This window comes from Miniopterus schreibersii (genome assembly GCF_964146895.1).
Source record: "Miniopterus schreibersii genome assembly, chromosome: 1".
NCBI lineage: Eukaryota > Metazoa > Chordata > Mammalia > Chiroptera > Miniopteridae > Miniopterus > Miniopterus schreibersii.
In genome coordinates, this window is record NC_138101.1 from 22016839 (window position 1) to 22038427 (window position 21589).

Genomic DNA, 21589 nt, shown 5'->3' on the forward strand with positions numbered 1-21589 from the left:
GCTTTGCTTTGAGTCCTGGCTTTTCTACTTAATATCTGCAGCACTGACTATCTCAGTTTTCTTATCTGTAAAAATGTAGGAAGATTAAGAGAGTCTTTACAGTGCTTAGAGCAATACCTGGGACACATTAAACTTTCAGTAAATGGATATCTGTTAAGATGTCAAAATTAACTATCCTTTCATATTCTGCTTATTGTTGTTCTTGTATTATAAAGGTCTCCTTCCATGGTTTAGTGATAGCTTAAAGGTTTCCTTCAATGGTTTAGTGATAGTTCTGTGTGAATTTGCCTCAAGGAAAGGCTTAACTTGTGGGGCTTTAGTGCTTCTTTGTCATTGTGTGCAAACAGCCTGTGAGGCTAGTGTCCAAGGAGAGTAAAAAAGAATTAATGTGGACCTTGTTCTCCAGGTATTGGTTAATCTTTCTTTAGAAGACAATTATAAATTGGAGAAAATGTGTTAAAATGTGATTTAAGTGATGAAGAAGTAAATTATTTGGAAGTCTTTTGGATAATATAGCATTACAGGATTATTTTGGATTTCTTTTTAAATTTTTATTTATTTTTATTTTTATTACCATTTATCTCCACTATAACCTCTTCTATTTCCACCCACCCTTGGATTTCTTGATGTGGCTCTGGTCGATGAGAACTGGACCAAGGAATCAAGATTCTAATCCTATGGTGTGTAAAGTAATCTTGAATCCGTTGTAAAATTCCTATTTTAAAATTGGGTATTGACAACTAGAAAGTGGCAGTCACATCCGACATTTATGGTGTTATATAATTCTGGAAAGGTGAACAGACTTAATTTGAAACTTGTGTCATTTTTCCTCCCTTTAATTCTTTGCTTTTACTGCAAATTTAAAATAACTACCTACGCGCCCAGTTGGGCATGGCTCAGCAGTTGAGCATCGACCTAGGATCCAGGAGACCGGGGTTTGATTCCCGGTCAGGGCACATGCCCGGGTTGGGGGCTAGGCAGCCGATCAGTGACTCTCTCATCATTGATGTTTCTATCTCTCTCTCCCCCTCCTTTCCTCTCTCTGAAATCAATAAAGATATATTTAAAAAAATAATAATAAAAATAAAATGAAATAACTACCTATAGTTGAATGCCTGCTCTCTAACATTGTATGTATATGGCAGCCTTATGAAATTGTCATTGTTTTACAGATTAGAAAGTTGGAGCTCTGAATAAATTAAGTAACTTTCTCAGTATCCAGTAACTTGTTGGTGGAACAGGTTTTTGAAATAAGGTCTTTGATTCCAAAATATTTATTGATTATGGTGGAAAGAATAGTTTCCAATCATATCTACTTGCTTCCCAGTATTTTTAAAGATGGTTTTTAAAATTATGAAATATTTTACACTTAGAAGTTTAGAAAATAATATATGAACAGCTTTATATCATGGGCCAGATGTAACAGATTTAACTGTCTTAATTCAAACTGGATTAAGCTCCCTTCCCCCAATAAAACATACCACACAGATGAAGCTCATCTTGTAACTTTTCCCAGTCCCAGTCTCTTTCCTTCTTAGAAGTAACCACTATGCTGAAGTTGGCGTATATCCTGCCTATTCGTATTTTGTTTTTACTATTGATAAACATAGTACTTTTGAGTGTAAAAACACTTTTTAGTGTTTTAAAAAAAACTTTTTAAAGTTTTTTGTGGATGATTATAATATTCTACATCTGCAATAATTCTCAGCATTGTATTTTTTGAGTTTTTTTTTCCTGTGATAATACATATTGCTTCAGTTCTTCAATTTAAATTATATTGTATTCTATGTCACAGCTTTTTTATTCTATAGATGGCATGTAGTTCCAACTTTTAGCTGTTATTAAAAAATAGATGCCTTGTCCTGGTCAGCGCTGCTCGGTGGTTAGAGCTTTGGCCGGTGCACCAAAGGGTCTCTGGTTTGATTTCCTGGTCAAGGGCATGTTGCCTGGGTTGCAGGTTCAATCCCTGACCCCCAGTTGGGGCAAGTGTGAGAAAGCAACCAATCAATGTGTCTCATGTCAATGTTTTTCTCTCTCCTCCCCACCTTCTCCTCCCTTTCCCCCCTCCCTGCCACTGTCTAAAAATCAATGGAATAAACAGCTTTTGGTGAGGATTAACCAAAAAAAAAGGCTTGAACATTATTATAAATGTTTTCTTGGGCACATGTAAGTATTTCTAGGAAGTGGAATTGCAGCATCTGAGGGTTTTTTACAATTTATCTTTATTGTTGAAAGTATTATAGATGGCCCGGCCAGCATGGCTCAGTGGTTGAGCATCAACTTGTGATCCAGGAGATCAAGGTTCGATTCTCAGTCAGGGCATCTTGTCTGGGTTTTGGGCTCGATCCCCAGTAGGGGGCGTGCAGGGGGCAGCCAATCAATGACTCTCATCATTGATATTTCTGTCTTCTCTCCCATTCCCTTCCTCTCTCTGAAATCAATACTTTTTTTTTTAAAGACAGTATTATAGATGTCCCCTTTTTTTCTCCCATTGACCCCCTCTATGCCACAACCGCCACCTGCCCCACCTCTCCCTCCATGGCCTACTGAACTATTGTCTGTGTCCAATGTTTATGCATGTAAGTTCTTTGATTAATCGCATCTGAGTGTTTTCATCTTCTGCATGACTAGATATTGCTTCATTGGTCTCTCAATGATTATATCAATTTATACTCCCTTTAGCAGTGCATAAGAGTTTTAATCTAAGATTTAGATTTTTGTCATTCTGATGGCTATGAGTGTTAGCTTATTTTTACTTTCATTTTCCTAGCCAGTAGAGAGATTAAGCATATTTTTGTGTTGATTGGTCATTAGGCTTTCCTTTGCAAATTTTTTCATATGTTTTTATTGAACATAAAACATATGAGGAAGGGAGAGGAAGGGAATAGTACAGAGAGATGGAAACATCAATGAGAGAGACATCGATTGGCTGCCTTCTGCATGCCCCCTACTGGGAGTTGAGCCTGCAACCTAGGCATGTGGCCTGTCTGGGAATCGAACTGGGAACCTCTTGGTTCAAGGGTTGATGCTCAACCACTGAACCACACCGGCTGGTCTTCTTTCCAAATTTAGCATTTGCATTCCTTAGCCATTTTAAAAAATTTAGATGGTTTGTATTTTTCTTACTGATTTGTAGGAATTCTTTGTGTATATAATTTTGATTACTTCCATGTGGCTTGATTTTTTTACGTTGACTTACCTCCTTTTATGCTCTTAAAATTTTTTTTTAATTTATTGAGAGAGAGAGAGACAGAAACAGAAAGAGAAAGAAACATCGATTTGTGGTTCCACTTATTTATTCGTTCATTGGTTGCTTTTTGATTGTGCCCTAGTGGGGGATCAAACCCACAACTTTGGTCTTTCAGGATGACACTCTAACCAACTGAGCTACCCAGCCAGCGCTCCTTGGGGATTCTTAATTCATCTTTTTCTCTTCCACATCTTGTATGGTGCCTGGGATATAGGACGCTTAGTAACATTTAAAGTACGCTAAAAATTTTTTTTGATAGGTATCTAATTTTTTTGGAGTTGTTGCTGAAAGTGCTCTTTGCATAAGTTTAGGGCAGGCCTATGTTATTTTGTTAATTCTTTTCAGCCTTTGTGTGATTATGGATTTTCCTAGTAATTATAAATGCAGGGCTAGTATATGTAGCCTTTTCTCTCCAGTGACCGTGGGTGCTTTACTTTTCATTTTTTTTTATTTCATGTGACCCATCCTATTTGGGACCGGGATACTAAATTGTGAGTTGTCTAATACTATTGCTTCTCAGCAGTGATAAAATATTTTGAGCTTCATTTTTCTTATATCATTCTGTAGTAGTTCCTTTAGTTAAAAAAAACACTGCAGTTTATGCATCCGTCTATTCAATTATATTAAGTTTCTTGCTGGTGCACATGTACAAGATTTTGGGTGTAAATCTGAGAGGTATTACTAGGTCATTGGGTGTTTGGGTGAGATTTTAGATGGTTATATATGTCAGCCATTTTTTAATATCTGTGGGCTTGGTCATACTTTGATTATATCCTTAGGTGTTTACTTAGATGCTTTATCTGCATCTGCCCATAGGAACTGTGAATGTGAGTAATTGAGGGCAGAAACCTGTCTTACTGATTTTTGATTCTTTATTGCTTAGCACATTGCCTGGTAAGTCAAAGGCACTTCGTTTTTCTGAATGAGTTTAAGGATTTACTTAAGCTCCTGGGAGCTCATCCTCAACCACTATGAAAGGTAGTACCTTTTATCCTACCTTTGGGACTAGGAAGTAGAGTTGACTATGTTAATAAAAGTGGCCTCCAGGTCAAGTTGGGTTTCTGTTCTAAATTTAAGCACTGATAATGTAGTCAGGTCCTGTATTGAGGTGATATAATGTCTAACCCAAAAACTGGGAAATAAGGTGATGGAAAGGGAATCTTCCCCCCCCACCCCCGCTTTATTTTGTAGTTTTCCCTTTTGAAGATCTCAAGAGTGGCTATTTAGTATTATACAGGGTAATGCGGAGTGGGTTTATAGTTGTTCATATGGAAAATAGTACGAGAATAACCACAACCTCTATATGATGACATCTGTATCTCTGTGGTTTAAGTCTTTAGTTTAATTTTACTTTTTTTTTTTTATTCAACAAAGATTTATTGAATGCTACCTGTGTTAATAAGATAGACATGGTCCATGCTATTGTGGGGTAAATTATGGTTCGGTAAGGTAGTGAGATGTTGAACAGCTAATTAATTATATGTGTGTTTGTTGAGTTTAAGTAAGGAGAACTGTGGGGCTGGGGTAACGTAACCTCAAGGGAGAAGGTTCTTGGGAATAACCCTTGAACTGACACTTGGGTGGATAAGTTGGGGAGTCAACTTTGTCATATATTAGGATATCAACTCTACTACGCATATAGAAAGCTTATAACTGTTGTACAGTTCAGAATGTAGAGCCATTTGATTGCTTTTTCTTCTTAAATAAATAGCTAATTTCTGTGAATATAAAAATAAAAGTTTGCTCATTATTGAATTTTGGAAAATACAGTAAGCTATATTAAAGTAAAAATTATCTGTAATCCCACCCCCAAGGATAATGCTTTCCTTTAAAATATTTTTGTTTAGTCTGTGAAATATTTCAAATATTCAGTGATATATCTTAATTCTGGTATTTTTTTCCTTTTTTTTTCTGTGTATTTTCATACATATACATATTTAGAAGTTGGGTTTTTTTGAGAGAGGAAGGGAGAGGGAGAGAGAGAAATAGAAACATCAGTGAGGAGAGAGCCATTGATGAGCTGCCTCCTGCACACCCCTATTGGGGATTGAGCCTGAAACCCGGACCTCTGCCCTGACCGGGAATTGAACCTTGATCTCATGGATCAGAGGTCGATGCTCAGCCACTGAACCACGCCAGCCAGGCAACTAGCTTTAAACTTTCGGTTTATTTGTTTATTTTAGAGAGAGGGGAAGGGAGGGAGAGAAACATCAATTTTTGTTGTTCCACTTATGCATTCATTGGTTGATTTTTTTGATTTTTTTTTAATCCTCATCCGAGGATATGTTTTTTTTAATTGATTTGAGAGAGAGAGAGGAAGGGGAGAGAAACATCAATGTGAAAGAGAAACATCGATCAGTTGCCTCCCCTACATGCCCTACCAGGGATCAAACCCATAATTTTGGTGTATGGGAAGATGCTCCAACCAACTAAACTACCCGGCTAGGACTAAACGTTCCTTTCTGATTTAAAGAAAAAGGTGCAATTCCCTGGTAAAAACCAATATAACCAGTATCTGCACAATTTTTGAGTAGAAAAGTGATTTTTTTATTTTATTTTATTTTTTTTTTTTTAGCTTTATTAACCTTTGTTTCAAACTTTATTCCCAGGCTTCTTCAGCTTAATTAGCTGGAAAGAGTAATTTGTGTATAAGCAAAAACGGAAAAGAGCTGCAGTGTCCAAGGGAGCTTGGGCTTAAAAAATTAGAGATCTAGATTTTATCAGATCTATAAACAAAATTTGAAAAAGCAATCATAAAATAACAAATGTATTTTAGTCATTTGAAGCTGTTTTTCCCTACTAGACTCTGAGCTTCTCAGGGGAAGGCATCATGGCACATCTATCTATATATTGTCAGTACCAAAAGCTCTTTATTTTTATTATTTTAAAATATATATTTATTTAAGTTCCTTTACCTTTATTGTTGAAAATATTACAGATGTCCCGCTTATATGTGGAACCTAAATAACTTAATAAACTGATGAACAGAATAGATTCAATGACATGGAAGCATAGATGAGACTGATGAATGTCAGAGGGATGGAGGAGGGCGGGTGGGTGGAGGGGAGAGAGTAACCAAAGAATTTATGTGCATATATACACAACCCAAGGACATGGACAATGGTGGGGAGAGGGACTGGGGAGGGGGAAGGAACGGGGTGGAACGGGTCATTGGGGAGAAAAAGGGACATCTATAATATTTTAAACAATAATAAAATTTAAAAAAAAGAAAAAACAAAATATTACAGATGTCCCCTTTTTACCACCATTTATCCTTGCCACCCCACATCCACCTTACCCCCAGGCCTTCCCAGACCAGTGTCTGTGTCCATAGGTTATGCTTATAAACATATAAGTTCTTTGATTAATCTCTCCCCACCCTGTCCCCCCTCCCCACCTTCCCTCTGAGATCCCTCAGTCTATTCCATGCTTCTATGTCTCTGGATCCATTTTGTTCATCAGTTTATTTTGTTTATTATATTCCACATATAAGTGAGATCGTGTGGTACTTGTCTTTCTCTGACGGCTTATTTCACTTAGCATAATACTTGCTAGTTCCCTCCATGCTGTCCCAAAGGATAAAAGATCCTTCTTTTTTACAGCTGCATAATATTCCATGGTGTAAATGTGCCACAGCTTTTTTTATCCACTCATCTACTGATGGGCACCTGGGCTGTTTCCAGATCTTAGCTGTTGTAAATTGCACTGCTATGAACATAGGGGCGCATACATTCTTTGTGATTGGTGTTTCGGGTTTCTTAGGATATATTCCTAGAAGTGGGATCACTGGGTCAAATGGCAGGTCAAATTTAAATCTTTTGAGGAAACTCCATATTGCTTTCCCTAGTGGCTGCACCAGTCTGCATTCCCACCAGCAATGTACTAGGGTTCCCTTTTCTCCGCACCCTTGTCAGCACTTGTAGTTTGTTGATTTGTTGATGGTAGCCATTCTGACGAGTGTGAAGTGATACCTCATTGTGGTTTTGATTTGCATCTCTCTGATGATTAGCGATGTTGAGCATTTTTTCATATGTCCTTAGCCATCTGTGTGTTCTCTTTGGAGAAGTGTCTATTTAGGTCCTCTGCCAGTTTTTAATTGGATTGTTTGTCTTCCTTTTGTTAAATTGTATGTTAAGTATATATTTATTGATTTCAGAGAGAGGAAGGGGGGAGGGAGAGAGAGAGAAACATCAATGATGAGAGAGTCATTGATCAGCTGCCTCCTGCAAGCCCCCTACTGGGGATCGAGCCCAAAACCCCAGGCATGTGTCCTAACCAGGAATTGAACCACAATCTCCTGATTCATAGGTCCATGCTCAACTGCTGAGCCATGTCAGTCAGGCTAATCAACAAAAGGAGCTTATTGTGGCTAGAGTAAGGGAGGAAAATGGTGCAAGATGAAGTTGAAGATAAAAGCTGGAGCCAGATTACGTAAAATTTTTTAAGCACAGAGTAAGAAATTTGGATTTTAAGTGACTGGAAGCCAGTTGAGGATTTAAAGCAAAGGGCAAAATTTGTGTCTTTTTAAAAACCACGTTGGCTGCTGTGGGGGAGAATGAATTGAAATCAAAGATGTGAGGAAAAAGGATTTAAGAGTTAGGGGTTGAGTTTGGCTGGGTTTAACAAAAGAAACAGTGGTTTAAACAAAAGTGTGGAGGAAAGTAACCAGTTGTTGCTTGGTTAAGAGGATTACAGTGTTAGTAGACTATTCTGACTTTCAATTTACCATTCTTAGGAGTTTGACCCTTGTCCTTAAACTCTCAAAATGGCTCTCAGCAGTCCAGACAACACCTGAATTTCAAAAAGGGAAAGGCGTAAGGCACATGGCAGCTGAGCTCACTTCCTTTAAAGAGCTTTCTAAGAAGCCCCATTAAGTGACCTGTTTTTATTTTTTAGCCAGGTCTGCGTCATAACCTTTTGGTTTAAGAGAGGCTAGGAAATGTTTTTTTAGCTGAACACATTGTTCCCCAGTTAAGATCAGGGTTTCATTAGTAAAAAAGGAGAAAGGAAATTGGCTAGGCAACTTGCCATGTATGGTGGGGGTTTGGGGGGGTGGGGAGCAGGAATGAACTCAGAAAGATCATTTGGGGAGCCTTTCTTGGTAGCCAGGGAAGAGATGATTGTATCTTTGGTTTAGGATTGAATAGGGAACTGAGAAGTAAAAGTATTTGGGAAATGTTTTAAAGGTAGAGAGAGCCACCAGAGCTTGCTGGTGGTACAGAGGAAAAATGAAGAAGCTAGGAAAACACCTAGTTTTGTCTTTAGCAACTACATAGATGGTCGTGCTTATTTCTGGGATGAAAAGGAGTGGGAGGAGCACATTGGAGGTGTTCGGGAGGATAAGAATATTTGCTTTGCCCATGGCATAGTTGCGCGTCCTCCCATGCACCAAAGGGTTGATGATTAGATTCCCAGTTGGGGAACATGCTCAGGTTGGGCTTGATCCCCAGTAGGGGGCATGCAGGAAGCAGCTGATCATTGTTTCCCTCTCCCTCCCCCTCCCCCAATAAAAATTGTGTTTGTTTTTTTTTTTTAAAGTTTTTGCTTTGTTCTTGTTTGGTGTTAAGGTGGGGAAATAACAATCAGTTGAATATATGAGTCTGGAAGTCAGATCTAAAAAGTGATTTGAGCATCATAGATATATAGATGGTATATTTAAAGCTTAGACTGGGGTGACTTAACTTGAGGACAATTTGGTTTGAAAAGGAAGGGGATCTAGGACAAAGTCCTGGTATTTGTCCTGGGCCCCTACCACATTTTGAAGTTGAACTGAGGAGAACCAACAAAAGATAAGAAAAGTGAGCTATTGTTGATGTATTAGCAAAACCAGAAGAGAGTGATAACAGTGAGGCGAAGAGAAGACAGTTCCAAGAAGATAGTGGTCAACTTTGTCGTGCTGCTGAATGGGAGAAATGACTTGATTTTGCAGCGTGGTGGTCATTGGTGACCTTGACTAGAATATTATTATTGGAATGGTAAAGATGGGTATCATTGGAGTGGGTTAAGAGGAAGTAAGGTGAGGAACTGACAATATGGTCAACTTTTGCTTTTAATATTTTAAAAGTTTAATTTATTGGGGTGACATTGGTTAATAAAACCATACAGGTTTCAAGTGTACAGCTCTATAACTTTTTTTTTTTAAAGCCTCACCCGAGGACTTGTTTTTATTGATTTTTAGAGTGAGAGGAAGGGGGAGAGAGAGAAACATTGGTTGGTTGCCTTCCATATGCATCTCGACCAGGGATCAAACTTGAAACCTAGGTATGTGCCCTGACCGGGAATTGAACCTGAAGCCTCTTGGTGTATGTAATGTCATTCCAACCAACTTAGCTACCTGCCTAGGGCGTCACATGATCAACTTCTAAAAAAGGTTTGCTTTGACAGGGGAGCAGAGAAGACAGAAGGAGCAGGAGAATATGGCCGTAGAGATCTGTAAAATATTTGTTCTGGTAGACATCAGCATATGTATATTGGTGGATGGGAGAAATTGATTATGATAGAAAGGAGGGGTAATTGAAGGTGCAGAGTCCCTTAGAAGAATAGAGGGGTGGTATTCCTGGCATAGTGGAAGGATTATTCTTAAATAGGAATAGAGAGACACAGGGCCACATTAAATTCCCTTTGATATTTTTGCATATGCTCTTCACTTGAACATGAGACCAATTAATGATGGTTATGTGTGTTTTTTCTAGTAATGCTGCTTGGGACAGACACTGGAAGATTTTTTTAAAATTGTGGAATGAGTTTAGCTTTGGGGCTTTGCCATTATGAGTACCATGAAGGAAGAAAAGCATCTAGGTTCTCAAGAGTATTTGCAAGGGAGTTAGTATAATGAATGCCCATGGAATGTAAACTGGTTAAGGAGGGAAATGAAGACAGTAGAAGTGATGATGAGGGAGAGTGGTGATGTTTTGATGAAGCTTGCTAATAGCTGGGTTTGGAATACTAAAGTTAACTTAATCTAAGGAGGTTGGGAATCAAGAAACTTGAAAAGGATTTTGGGAAAGGTACAGTTTTTGTTGACAAAATCAAGGGTATGACTTTGGGGACAAGAGCTTACTGTCTTATTAATATTTATCCAGAACACAGACAACCCTTATATCCTTGCTCTTACGTGATAATTTAGAAGAAATGTACAAAAATGATAAATGTGTGACAATCTCTTATAAACTACAGATAGCTATTGATATTAACATCCTTTTTCCCTTTTACCAAATCAGGATCTTAGAATGCATACTGTTTTGTATCCATTTTTTTTTCTTAATGTATCTTGTGTTTTCCTCTTGGTATTGAATATTCTTTTTAAGTATTTAATGTTTAATTTAAATATTAAAATTAAATTAAATGGTACTTTATATATTTTTAACTTTTAGTATTACCTGACTAAACCACTCTTTTGTTGAACACTTGTAAGTTGTTTCTATTTTCCCCCACTATATACAAGGTAGGTTTACAGATGTTTGTGTGGAAAATAATACAAAAAATAATAATATAAGAATAAACTCAGTGTTTTGCCTACTCACAACTGTACACCTACTTTTGCAAACCCTTGTATACTGAATGGAATATCTTTACATAATAATTTTTATCGGAGTTTACTTACCTGAGATGCCTGAAAATAAATTACTAGGTCATAGTATTTGAACTTTTTATAGTTTTGTGACCAAAGTGCTTTCTAGAAAGGTTGTCATAAATTCCTGCAGCACTGGCAGTTCATGAGGCAGCTCATTTCATCCTAGTCTCACCATTAATACAGTTTTTTAAAAAACACAGTCAAATAGAAAAATCAACTCTCTATCTTTTTAGTGAGACTAGCCTATGTTTGTTCAGAATTTTCTTATTTATCCTGTGATATAGACATGTTGAATATGTTGCCAGTTTTATTTACCAAATTAATTTGTGTTCCCCTAGGAGATGCTCAGTTATTTTGTGAAAATGTATATATTTGAGGAGCTGTCTTTTAAAATTCTGTTAGTGTACCTGCAGTCTTTTGTTGTATTAATTAATAAATTATTAATTCACTGGTTATTGATTTTATTAAGAAATGTTGAGGTCACTGATTAACATTATATCAACTGCCTCCTGCATGCCCCTACTGGGGATCGAGCCCACAACCCAGGCATGTGCCCTGACCAGGAATCAAACCACGATCTTCTGAATGCTCAATGGCTGAGCCACGCCTGGCCAGGCCTACAATATTATTGACTGTGCCCTGCGAGGTACTTCATATCCTCAAGACTATTACTAACTGCCAATTTGTACTTCTTAATCCTTTCACATTTTTCAGCCAGCCCCACCAATCCTCCCTCCCATTTGGCAACCATCAGTTTGTTCTCTGTATCTATGTCTTGTTTTAATTGTTTTGTTTTGTTTGTTCATTTATTTGGATTTTCAGATTCCACATATAAGTGAACTCATATGGTATTTGTCTTTGACTTATTTCACTTAGAATACCCTCTGGTCTGTCAGTGTTGTTGCAAATGCTAAGATTTCATTCTCTTTTATGGCTGAGTAATATTCCATTGTATATATGTATATATGTATATATGTACCACATCTTTATCCAGTCGTCTATCGATGGACACTTAGGTTCCTGCCAGATCTTGGTTATTATAGATAATGCTTCATTGAACATAGGGATGCATATGTCCTTTTGGATTAGTGTTTTGGATTTCTTTAGATAAATACCCGGAAGCGGGATTGCTGGGTCATCGTACTTCTATTTTTAAGTTTTTGAGGAACCTCTGTACTGTTTTCCATAGTGGTTGCACCAATTTGCATTCCCACCAAGAGTGCACAGGGGTTCTAATTTTTCTTCATCCTCACCAACACTTGTTTGTTGACTTACTGATAATGGCCATTCTGATAGGTGTGACGTAATAGCTCATTGTGGTTTTAATTTGCATTTCTCTAATGCTCAGTGACATTGAGCATCTTCTAAAAAAATGTCTGAGCCCAGTTGGCATGGCTCAGTGGTTGAGCATCAACCTATGATCCAGGAGATTGAGGTTCGATTCCCAGTCAGGGCACATGCCCAGGTTACAGGCTTGATCCCCAGCAGGGGGCGAGCAGGAGGCAGCCAATCAATGACTCATCATTGATGTTTCTATCTTTCTCCCTCTCCCTTTCTCTCTCTGAAATCAATAAAGATATAGTTGTGGTTTTTTTTTAATTTCTGTTGATCACTGTGTTTTCTTTTTGGAGAAATGTCTATTCAGGCCCTCTGCCGATTTTTTGATCATATTGTTTGTGTGTTTTTGATGTTATGTTGTATGAGTTGTATTTTGGGTATTAACCCCTTATCAGAAATATCATCTGTGAATATCTTCTCCCACTAAGTAGGTTGTCTTTTTGTTTTGTTGATGGTTTGTGGGTTTCTTTGCCGTGCAAAAAATTTTGAGTTTGATATAGACCCGTTTGTTTATTTATTTTTTATTTTCTTTGCCTGAGGAGACATATCCAAAAAATCATTACTAAGAGCAGTGTCAGAGTTTACTGCCTATGTGTTCTTCTAGGAGTTTTATGGTTTTGGGTCTTGTATTTGAGTTTTTAATCTATTTTGTCTATTCTTGTATATGGTTTAAGAAAGTGGTTTCATTTATTTGTATGTATCCAAATTGCCCAGCATCAGTTACTGAATAGTCAGTCTTTACCCCATTGTAGAATCTTGCTGCCTTTGTCATAGATTGACTATATAGGCATGGGTTAATTGCTGTTGATGAAATAGGTTGGCCCCTTTCAAGGTGAAGAATGCAGATGGCCTGGCTCCCGTGGTAAGGAGGAAGTAAAGTCCAAGATGCAGTTACATAGTTGGCATAAAAGTTCAAATGTGGGTGGGATGTACATAAGGAAGACTCCTTTTTTTAAAAAATCCTCACCAGAGGATATGTTTATTGACTTTAAAGAGAGGGGAAGGCGGGACACACACACACACCCAGAGGATATGTTTACTGACTTTAGAGAGAGGGGAAGGCAGGACAAGGACACACACACACACACACACACTCTCTCTCTCTCTCTCTCTTTCTCTTTCTCTCTCTTCCCTCTCTCTCTCTGATAGGTTGCTTCCTCTACTCGCCCTGACCAGGGACGGAACCCCCAACCTAGGTATGTGCCCTAACCAGGAATTGAACCTGGGACCTTTTGGTGTATGGGACGACACTCCAGCCAAATGAGCCACACCAGCCAGGGCAGGAAGACTCTAAGGCCTTCTGGCTCCATTTTAGTTATCTTGACAATTTTCATTCATAACATTTAAAATTATTATTAATACAATTGGATTAATGTCTACCATATTTTTTTACTGTTCCCTATTTGTTGCCCTTTCTCTTTTTTGTCTTCCACCCTTTTTCTGTCTTATTTTAATTGATCATTTTATATGATTCCATTTTTTCTTCTCAGCATATCAGTTGTGCTTTTATTTCTTTAAACTTTTTAAAGTAGTTTTCCTTTAATTTGCCGTATATACTTACAAGCATTCTTTCAAATAACACTATACTACTTCATGGGTAGTGTAAGTACTTTATAATAGAAATCACATTTCCTCCCTCAGCATTTTTATCATTCATTTAACTTACCCAGAAGCTATAATCACCAAATATTATTTTGAACATACTGTTATCAATTAAGAATAATAAAATTAGCCCAGTCGGGCGTGGCTCAGCGGTTGAGCGTCGACCTGGGATCCAGGCGATCGGGGTTTGATTCCCGGTCAGGGCACATGCCCGGGTTGCGGGCTGCAGCCGATCAATGACTCTCTCATCATTGATTTTTCTGTCTCTCTCCCTCTCCTTCCTCTCTCTGAAATCAATAAAGATATTTTAAAAATAATAATAATAAAATTAAAGATTGTATTTTACCTTCATTTATATTTTTCTCTAATATTTCCTTTCTTTATGTAAATTCCAGGTTTCTGATCTATATCATTTTCCTCTTTCTGAAGAATTCTTTTTAACATTTCTTGCACATTCCCTCAATTTTTGTTTGTCTAAGAAGTCTTTATTTGTCCTTCATTTTTGAAGGATAATTTCACAGTATATAGAATTTTGATTGGGACTTTTTTCTTTCAACACTGTAAATTCTTCTCCATTCTCGTCTTGCTTCCATGCTTTCTGAAGAGAAGTCCAATGCAGTTCTTATCTTTGCTCCTCTATATGTAAGGTGTTTTCTTCCTCTGGCTTCTTTCAGTATTTTAGCTTGGTTTTTTATTTTCTTCAGTTTGAATATGATATGCCTAGGTATAGGTTTTTGAGGATTTATCCTGGTTTGTACTTTTTGAGCTTCCTGGATCTATGATTTGGTGTCTGTTATTAACTTAGGGAAATTCTTAGTCATTATTGATTAAAATATTTCTCCTTTTCCTTTTTTCTCTATTAAGTATTCCCTTTACTTGTATGTTACACCTTTTGGATGTTCTGTTCGTTTTCATTTGTTTTTCCTTTGCATTTCCTTTTTGGAAGTTTCTGTTGACATTTCTTCTGGCTCACTGATTCTTTCTTTGTGTCACCTACTAATGAGCCCACCGGAGGTAATTTTCATTTCTGTCAGTGTTTTTTATTTCTAGCATTTTTCACATTTCGTTCTTAGAGTTTCCATTACTGCTTGTATTACCCATCTGTTTTGGGTGTTAACTTTTCCCATTAGAGTACTTAGCATATTAATTATAGTCTTAAATTTTTAGTCTAATTCCGGCATTTTTACCATATCTGAGCCTGATTCTTTGTTTTCCTTTTTTTTTTTGTATGCCTTGCAATTCCTTTTGAAAGCCAGGCATGATGTACTGGGTAAAAGAAACAGGTATAAATGGCCTTTAGTGTGGTATTTTATGTTTATCTGTCTAGGGAGTTTTGCCGTAGCTGTGGGTGTCAGAGGCTAAAATTCTCCTCTTATGTTCTTGTTTTTGTCTCCTCTGTTGACTTTGGGGTTCCTTGGAAACATCTTAAATAAGGTCTGAAACAGGCAGTTTTTTGAATTGCAATCTCCTATTATACTGGAGCCCTATTATGTATGTGGTTGTAAGATTTGGGGGGCGGGGAAGCATTCTATAGTCCTGTAATTGGGGCTCAGCCTTTTAATGAGCCTGTGCCCCTAAACTGAAATCTTCAAAAGTGCTTCTCAGTCCTCTCCACTCTTAGGTGAGAGTGGAAGGCTAGAGAGGGCTGAAATTGGTTTTTTTTCTTCTCAGGTTGGTTATATCTGTTAAAACCCCATTGGTTAGGCTCTGGTGAAATAGTTTCTTTTGAGGGTAGGTTTTGTTAAGAACAGAATACTCTGGGCTTATTTCAAAATGGTGAAGTTCCCCCTTTCCCATCCGGAAGAAGGAGGGCATTTTTCAGATCTTAACTGTAAAAACCTGGTAGGAATCCTGGAGGTAAAAATTCACAAAAGTGGGCAGCCCCTAGGAGTTTTTTACTTTCAGATTCATCCTTTCTGAGCCTCCAGCAATTTATCAATTACATTTTCGATTTTCCTACCCAGGTAGTGAATGGTTCATGCAGAGAGGCAGGCTTACAAGCTTTTGTTCTGATAAGGTTTGATTTCTGCCTACCTGTCCCTTCAATTTTGGAAACGGCAGTTTGCCCTGTGACTTCAGTTCTCTGATGGATCTAAGAAAAGTTGTTGGTTTTCAGTTCAGTTTTTTTCTTCTGTGGGTGGGAGTGACAGCTTCCAAGTGTTTATAGGCTAGATGGGAAACCATAAGTTTACTCTATTTTTGTTTGTGTTCCTTTAAATTGCACCATAATTCTTGTAGACATCCCTCAATTATTGGGTACCAGATTATTGTTTTTCATCATATATAATGTTTGTAAGTGATTTCCATTATGATTATATTTTTTTTCTACCTGTAATGAAATTATTTCCTTAGGCAGTTTCTAGGAGTAGGAGTACTGGTTTAAAGAGTATGACATTTTATGATGTTAATATTTTTTATTGTTATTACCTTTAAAAAAGGATTTTTGAGGTGTGTTGATATCACTTTCACCTTACCAGTGTTGGATATTAAGAATTTTGCCAGTTTAAAAAATGTTAAATGTAATATAAGATGTAAGATTACTTTACTCAGTTCTAGGACCATTTTTTGAAAATACTTTCCTTTTTTCCCTCCATCAAAATACTCCTTTGTCAAAGATCAGAGGACAGTGTAAGTCTGGACCTGCTTCTGGGCTCCCTATTCTGTTCCATTGTTCTGTGTGTCTAAATTTCCAAGCTGAAATCAAGCTGTCTTTCAGTAGCTTTACAGTAGCCCCATCAGAAGCGGGGCTTCAACCAAAAAAATGGAAAAGGGAAGGTGATTGCTTTCATACAAGATGAGGTGAAGTAGTGTACAAATGTGGCTGTGAGTGTCATTGTTGCTGTACATATACTGATGTAATTGTGAACATTAGAAGATCTTAATTCAGGCACATTTCTATTCTGAGCATGCATTTCTTTTTACAAGTTAGACTTAAGCCAGTTCTGAAAAGTACAGAGTTCTTACAGTGTGCCAGGTACTGAATTAAATTTAGGTCCTGTTCTTAAATAGATAATCTCTCTCCCCATATGTATACTTAAAAGATGATTATGGCAGGGGTCACAGTTAAGATTTGACTCCTGAAGATTTAAATAGCTCACACTAGTAGCATGGGCAAAAGGTAGTTGCTCTTTGTCAAGAGTGGAAAAGCAAGAAACCTATATACCTCTACATTGACCTGTGTATATCTTTTTCTCCTTTCCTGATACAGGTTAAGTGTTTCATTCTCTTCTCTAAGGCCAGCCATTTATTCTTCCCATTTTAGACTTCACCCATTCTTCCCCATTCCATCTTGTTCATTACATTATCTGTGCTGTCCCTTATTTTTAACCTCTTCCTCTTCCATAGAACTGTCCTTCTACCCTCTTTTTTTCTCTAACTACTGCCCTATTTCTCACCTCCCTTTCATAGCCAAAATTTGGAAGAGTTGTCTTTCATCATGGTGTCCATTCCCTCACCTTTCACAGACTACCCAGTTATAGTGGATGCTTTTACCCCCCCCCCTTTGCAAAGACCTCCCTGTTGCTCAATCCATCATCCTTTATAAACTGTTTTGCAGCAAAAGTTATATGTATATGTGTTTAAAATAATTTTTAGACAGCATCATGGTCTCCCATCTGCCCTAGATTAAGGGAACCTCTCGCCAGTTTCTTATGTATGTTTATGGAAGTATTCTGTGTGTGTGAACAAAATAACTATTTTGTTTATTTTTTTCTTAATGCAGTCTTAAGTGTGTAATGTATGTAAAGTCTAAAGTCTCTTTCACTAAATGTAAAATAGCAATTCTAAGTGATAAAATATTGTGTGATGTGAGTGGTAGTGTTATTTTTCTTAGTGGCATACATCAGGGCATCCTATAATTTGTGGTATCTTAAAGTCAATGAAATAGATTAGCTCATGAGTCATTTTTGAAACCTGGCTTCACTAATATCTGTGTAGCCTCTTTGTACCTCAGTTTCCTTGTTGGTAAACACATAGTATTGTTACAAGGATTAAATGAGTTATAACATTTAAATCAGAACTCTGCTTATAACATGCTGTGTAAGTATTAACTGTTATTATCATTGTTAATCTCTCAGCAACATAAGCTAGCTACTCTGTACCTGAAACATTGTTCTTCCTTTGGTACCGGTGATAACAGACTGTCCTGGTTTTTTGTTTTGCTCATCATGTCTTTGGCCCAGACTACCCCTGAGCTCTAGACCTGAGTTTTCAACAGTCTACTTGGCCCTTGGAATGTTTATAGATTTCATACCTCTTTTCATCATATCTAAAATTGAATTTGATTTTTCTTCTTCCCCAAACTCTGACCCTTCAATTTCTTAATTCCTTATCTTAGTTTATTATGCTATCATCCACCCAATTGAAAACCAAAACTAAAGAGTGGTCCTTGTTTGCTTCTTAAGATCATACACTTTTAGTATATAATAACTAAATCCTATAAATTTTACTTCCAGTTGTAGTAGGCAGTTAGTAGATAGGCATGAGCAGAGCAGGAACGATGGGCCAGGTGCAGAGGGTCACCAGGGCGGAGAGCCCTGGGTGCCTAGCAACGGGCCCTTGCAGGACCACTCCCTTAAGCATTAACCCCTGGAGATGACATGTAGGCTTCAGCTGTGTTTCAGCTCCAGGCCCAGAAAAGCAGCAAAACCAGGCGGAGCAATGTGATGGCGGACATCAGGACCAGCTGCAATGACTAATGACCCCCTACCCTGGCACCGTGCTATATTGCATACATTATGTATGTATCTTAATAAAATAGTTTATTTAAAAAATGTTTACTAGGAGCTGTAACTTCTATTCATCTCTTTTCCTTTTATATGTTAGAAATGCATTGGAGCCACAAGGGAAAATTACAAAAATCAGGACTGCCAGAGGTTCCACTGTGTATTTAGCTGAGTTGGGAGAAGAAAGTATAGAAAGCAACTTTGCAGCTGTCACCAAAAATGTAGTGCAGTGATACCAAACAGAATTCTTCGAGGTTTTATTCAAAAGACTTACCCGCCCTGGTTGTTACAGTCATTAAAGTGAATAACATATTGTTATGATGTTTATTTTTAGAAATTACATTCCTGTTGTTAGACTGAACCAGAACTGTGAATACGTTTTATAAAATAAGGCTTTGAAAGCAAAGGTTTTTGTAATTAATGTTATTAGAGAAACAACATCCCCTACTTCTTTCCAGGAGATTCTCATCTGATTCTGAGAGATGTAGCCTGATTTTACAGTAATAAAATTGAGAGATGTTAAGTGACTTACCTGATTTAACACCACAAGTAATTGGCAGAAGGATTCAGCTCACACCTGTCTAACCCCAAAGGCCATGCTATCTGTCTTTTGCCATTTTCCATGTATGTCTTCCTTACAGTTGAGTTTTAAATTAGTTTGTGGGGGCACAGAATCAGATTTTGGATTGTGAAATAATTGGACGTTTGAATTAAACTGTGGAGGCAATAAAGGGTAATTGTTTGTCTTTAATTTTGCATTTTCTCTTTATCTTGGTTATCAGCAGATAAAGACTCTACTCTAGACCATGTAGAATGCTTCTTTATAATGGATTTCATCATGGTGATTGTATTTTCTTGAGCTAATTTAGTAAATTTTTCATAGAGTGAAAAACTCATTTTTTTCCTGAATTATAGTTTGGGGATAAGGAGGACAAAAATAAAGGTGGAGGTATAAAATTAGTAATTGTTTATTTACCATTTTACTAACCAAGACATTTGGGGGCAATCTAGAAGGCAGCTTATCTAATTTCTGTTACCTTCTTCCTTTCTCCAAACTTTAATCCTGTCCTTTAGTATCCTTACATTTTTAGGTTATTTACTTCTTTTTGCTAAAGGCGTATTGTGGGAAGCAATAGGGAATTTTGAAAACATTGATAATTTGCAAGATCCAATTACTCGTTTTACTTAGAAATCTTAGGGGAGAAATGGAAGTCTGTAGTTACACTGTGGCTCCTTAAATTGGCCTGTGAAAGTCTGATGCCTTTGATTCTCATTTTAATAATTCCTGTGCATACTCGACAAAGTATTTTACCATTGCTGAAATTGTACACTTAATTCTCTACCACAAATACCGGGGTGATAATGATGTTTTTTTAGGGCACAGGAAGAAATTTCTCATTATGCATATATTTATAATTAATTTTAATTTGGTTGTAAAATTATCGTCAGAAAAATATGAAGTACTTTAATCCCAAGTGTAAAAAAAGATAGTAAACAAACCAGTACTAATTAGAATGTTTAATTTTGAAATGCATAAACTTTATCTTATGCTCTTATTAAAAGATAAGATTAACTAGGAGTCATGAAATTTTTTAAAATTTAGGTTTTAAGTTGTATGTTTTTTCTGTACTTAACATTCTGTACTAATACTGTTTAGTATAGAAAAAGAGTAAAAATAGTATTTTTCTGTTGGGGTGGGGAGAGGAAACAAGTTTAAGAAGGTAGGTTCAAAAGCAAAACTTTACTCTTGAAATCTTGTGAGGCTTTCTTTCATAAGAGTAGATACTGTTGTGTTGCTTGGGTAAAAATATGAAATCTTAACCAAAAAGTGAAAACATAACTTGTATATTAAGGATTTATATTTTTACTTTTAAAAGTTGAGAAAAGGGGAAGATAAACTATTAAGAATATAGCCCAGTAAGATATTAGTGTAGATCAGAAAATACAGTGAAGAACCCATTTGCAGACAGGTACTTGGGAACGTTAGTGTGAATCCCAGTGGAGGATTTTCTGAATCACAGATTGAGAGATTGAAGTGATACCGTAGATAATAAAGTACTTTGAGAAGTAATGTCAAGTACAAAATAAATAGATGTATATAAATTTAAAATAAAAATCTGTTTTGAAAGTAGGTTGTTGCCATCGAAGTAAAGTAAGCAGAAAAACAAATTGAAGAAAGCATTAGACAATCCTAGTAAGGCAATTGGGCTTCAGGAATTTTTATGGAAAGGGAAGGGAAGTTAATTAGATGTTTAGAGCTTTCACCATCTGAGTGGATGGTGTAGTATTTCAGTTAACCTAAACATCTAGAGTTGTTGTGCTTTAATTCAAGTGAGAGCTTACAGTTTTTATTGATCCTGATTTTTCTGTTTATATGGATAGAACCCATGTAACCTGGGGGTATAGTATCTTAATGTTCATCTAAAAATGAATCGATTTATTACTTTGTACCTGACATACATGAAGTTGCCAGATATGTCTGCTGTTTTTCTGTAAACATTCCTATAAAGTCAATAAGCCATTGTACTATTGTTCAAAGTAGTTTTATTTCATTAAAAACATTGAAGTGAAAACTTTTTAGTTTTTTTTTGTTTTAATATTCTTAAAACTGGCTAATTAAGTCCTAGAAAAACACAGACTATTATTTTTACTAGAGCAGATAACCAAGCTAATGAATGAGGGGGCTTCAAAATTTTTATAGGTAATACTTTATAATAGGCTTTTTTCTTGCTGATATAACTAACATTTATTTTCTGTTTATTTTTAAGACGAGCAAAAATCAAATTAAAGTAGATCTTGTAGATGAGAATTTTACAGAATTAAGAGGAGAAATAGCAGGACCTCCAGACACACCATATGAAGGCAAGTACTTTTTTCTGTATCAAAATATTGTGCGTATTAGAACTTGTCTGAAACATTAAATCAGATTAATATTAAGCATCTATTATAAATTACATGGAAGGTAATTTCATTTGGCTTAGGATATACAGCAATTTTTAAATAATAATAATAGATACTTATCTAGACTGACTTTTCCTCGCTGAATTTTAGCTAATTTTTTTCTTTTCCCAAAATAGAGCCAAGTTATAGGTTAGAATTTAT

The 21589-nt window shown here is 36.6% G+C and overlaps 1 protein-coding gene across 1 annotated transcript in view; it reads left to right on the forward strand.

Annotated features, from left to right (window-relative positions):
* UBE2K (ubiquitin conjugating enzyme E2 K) overlaps positions 1-21589 on the forward strand; it is a 54455-nt gene that overhangs the window by 7445 nt on the left and 25421 nt on the right. The window contains exon 2 of the mRNA XM_081159879.1: positions 21256-21349. Within this exon, the coding sequence (XP_081016005.1) occupies positions 21256-21349 (94 nt within the window). The remainder of the gene's footprint in view (positions 1-21255; positions 21350-21589) is intronic.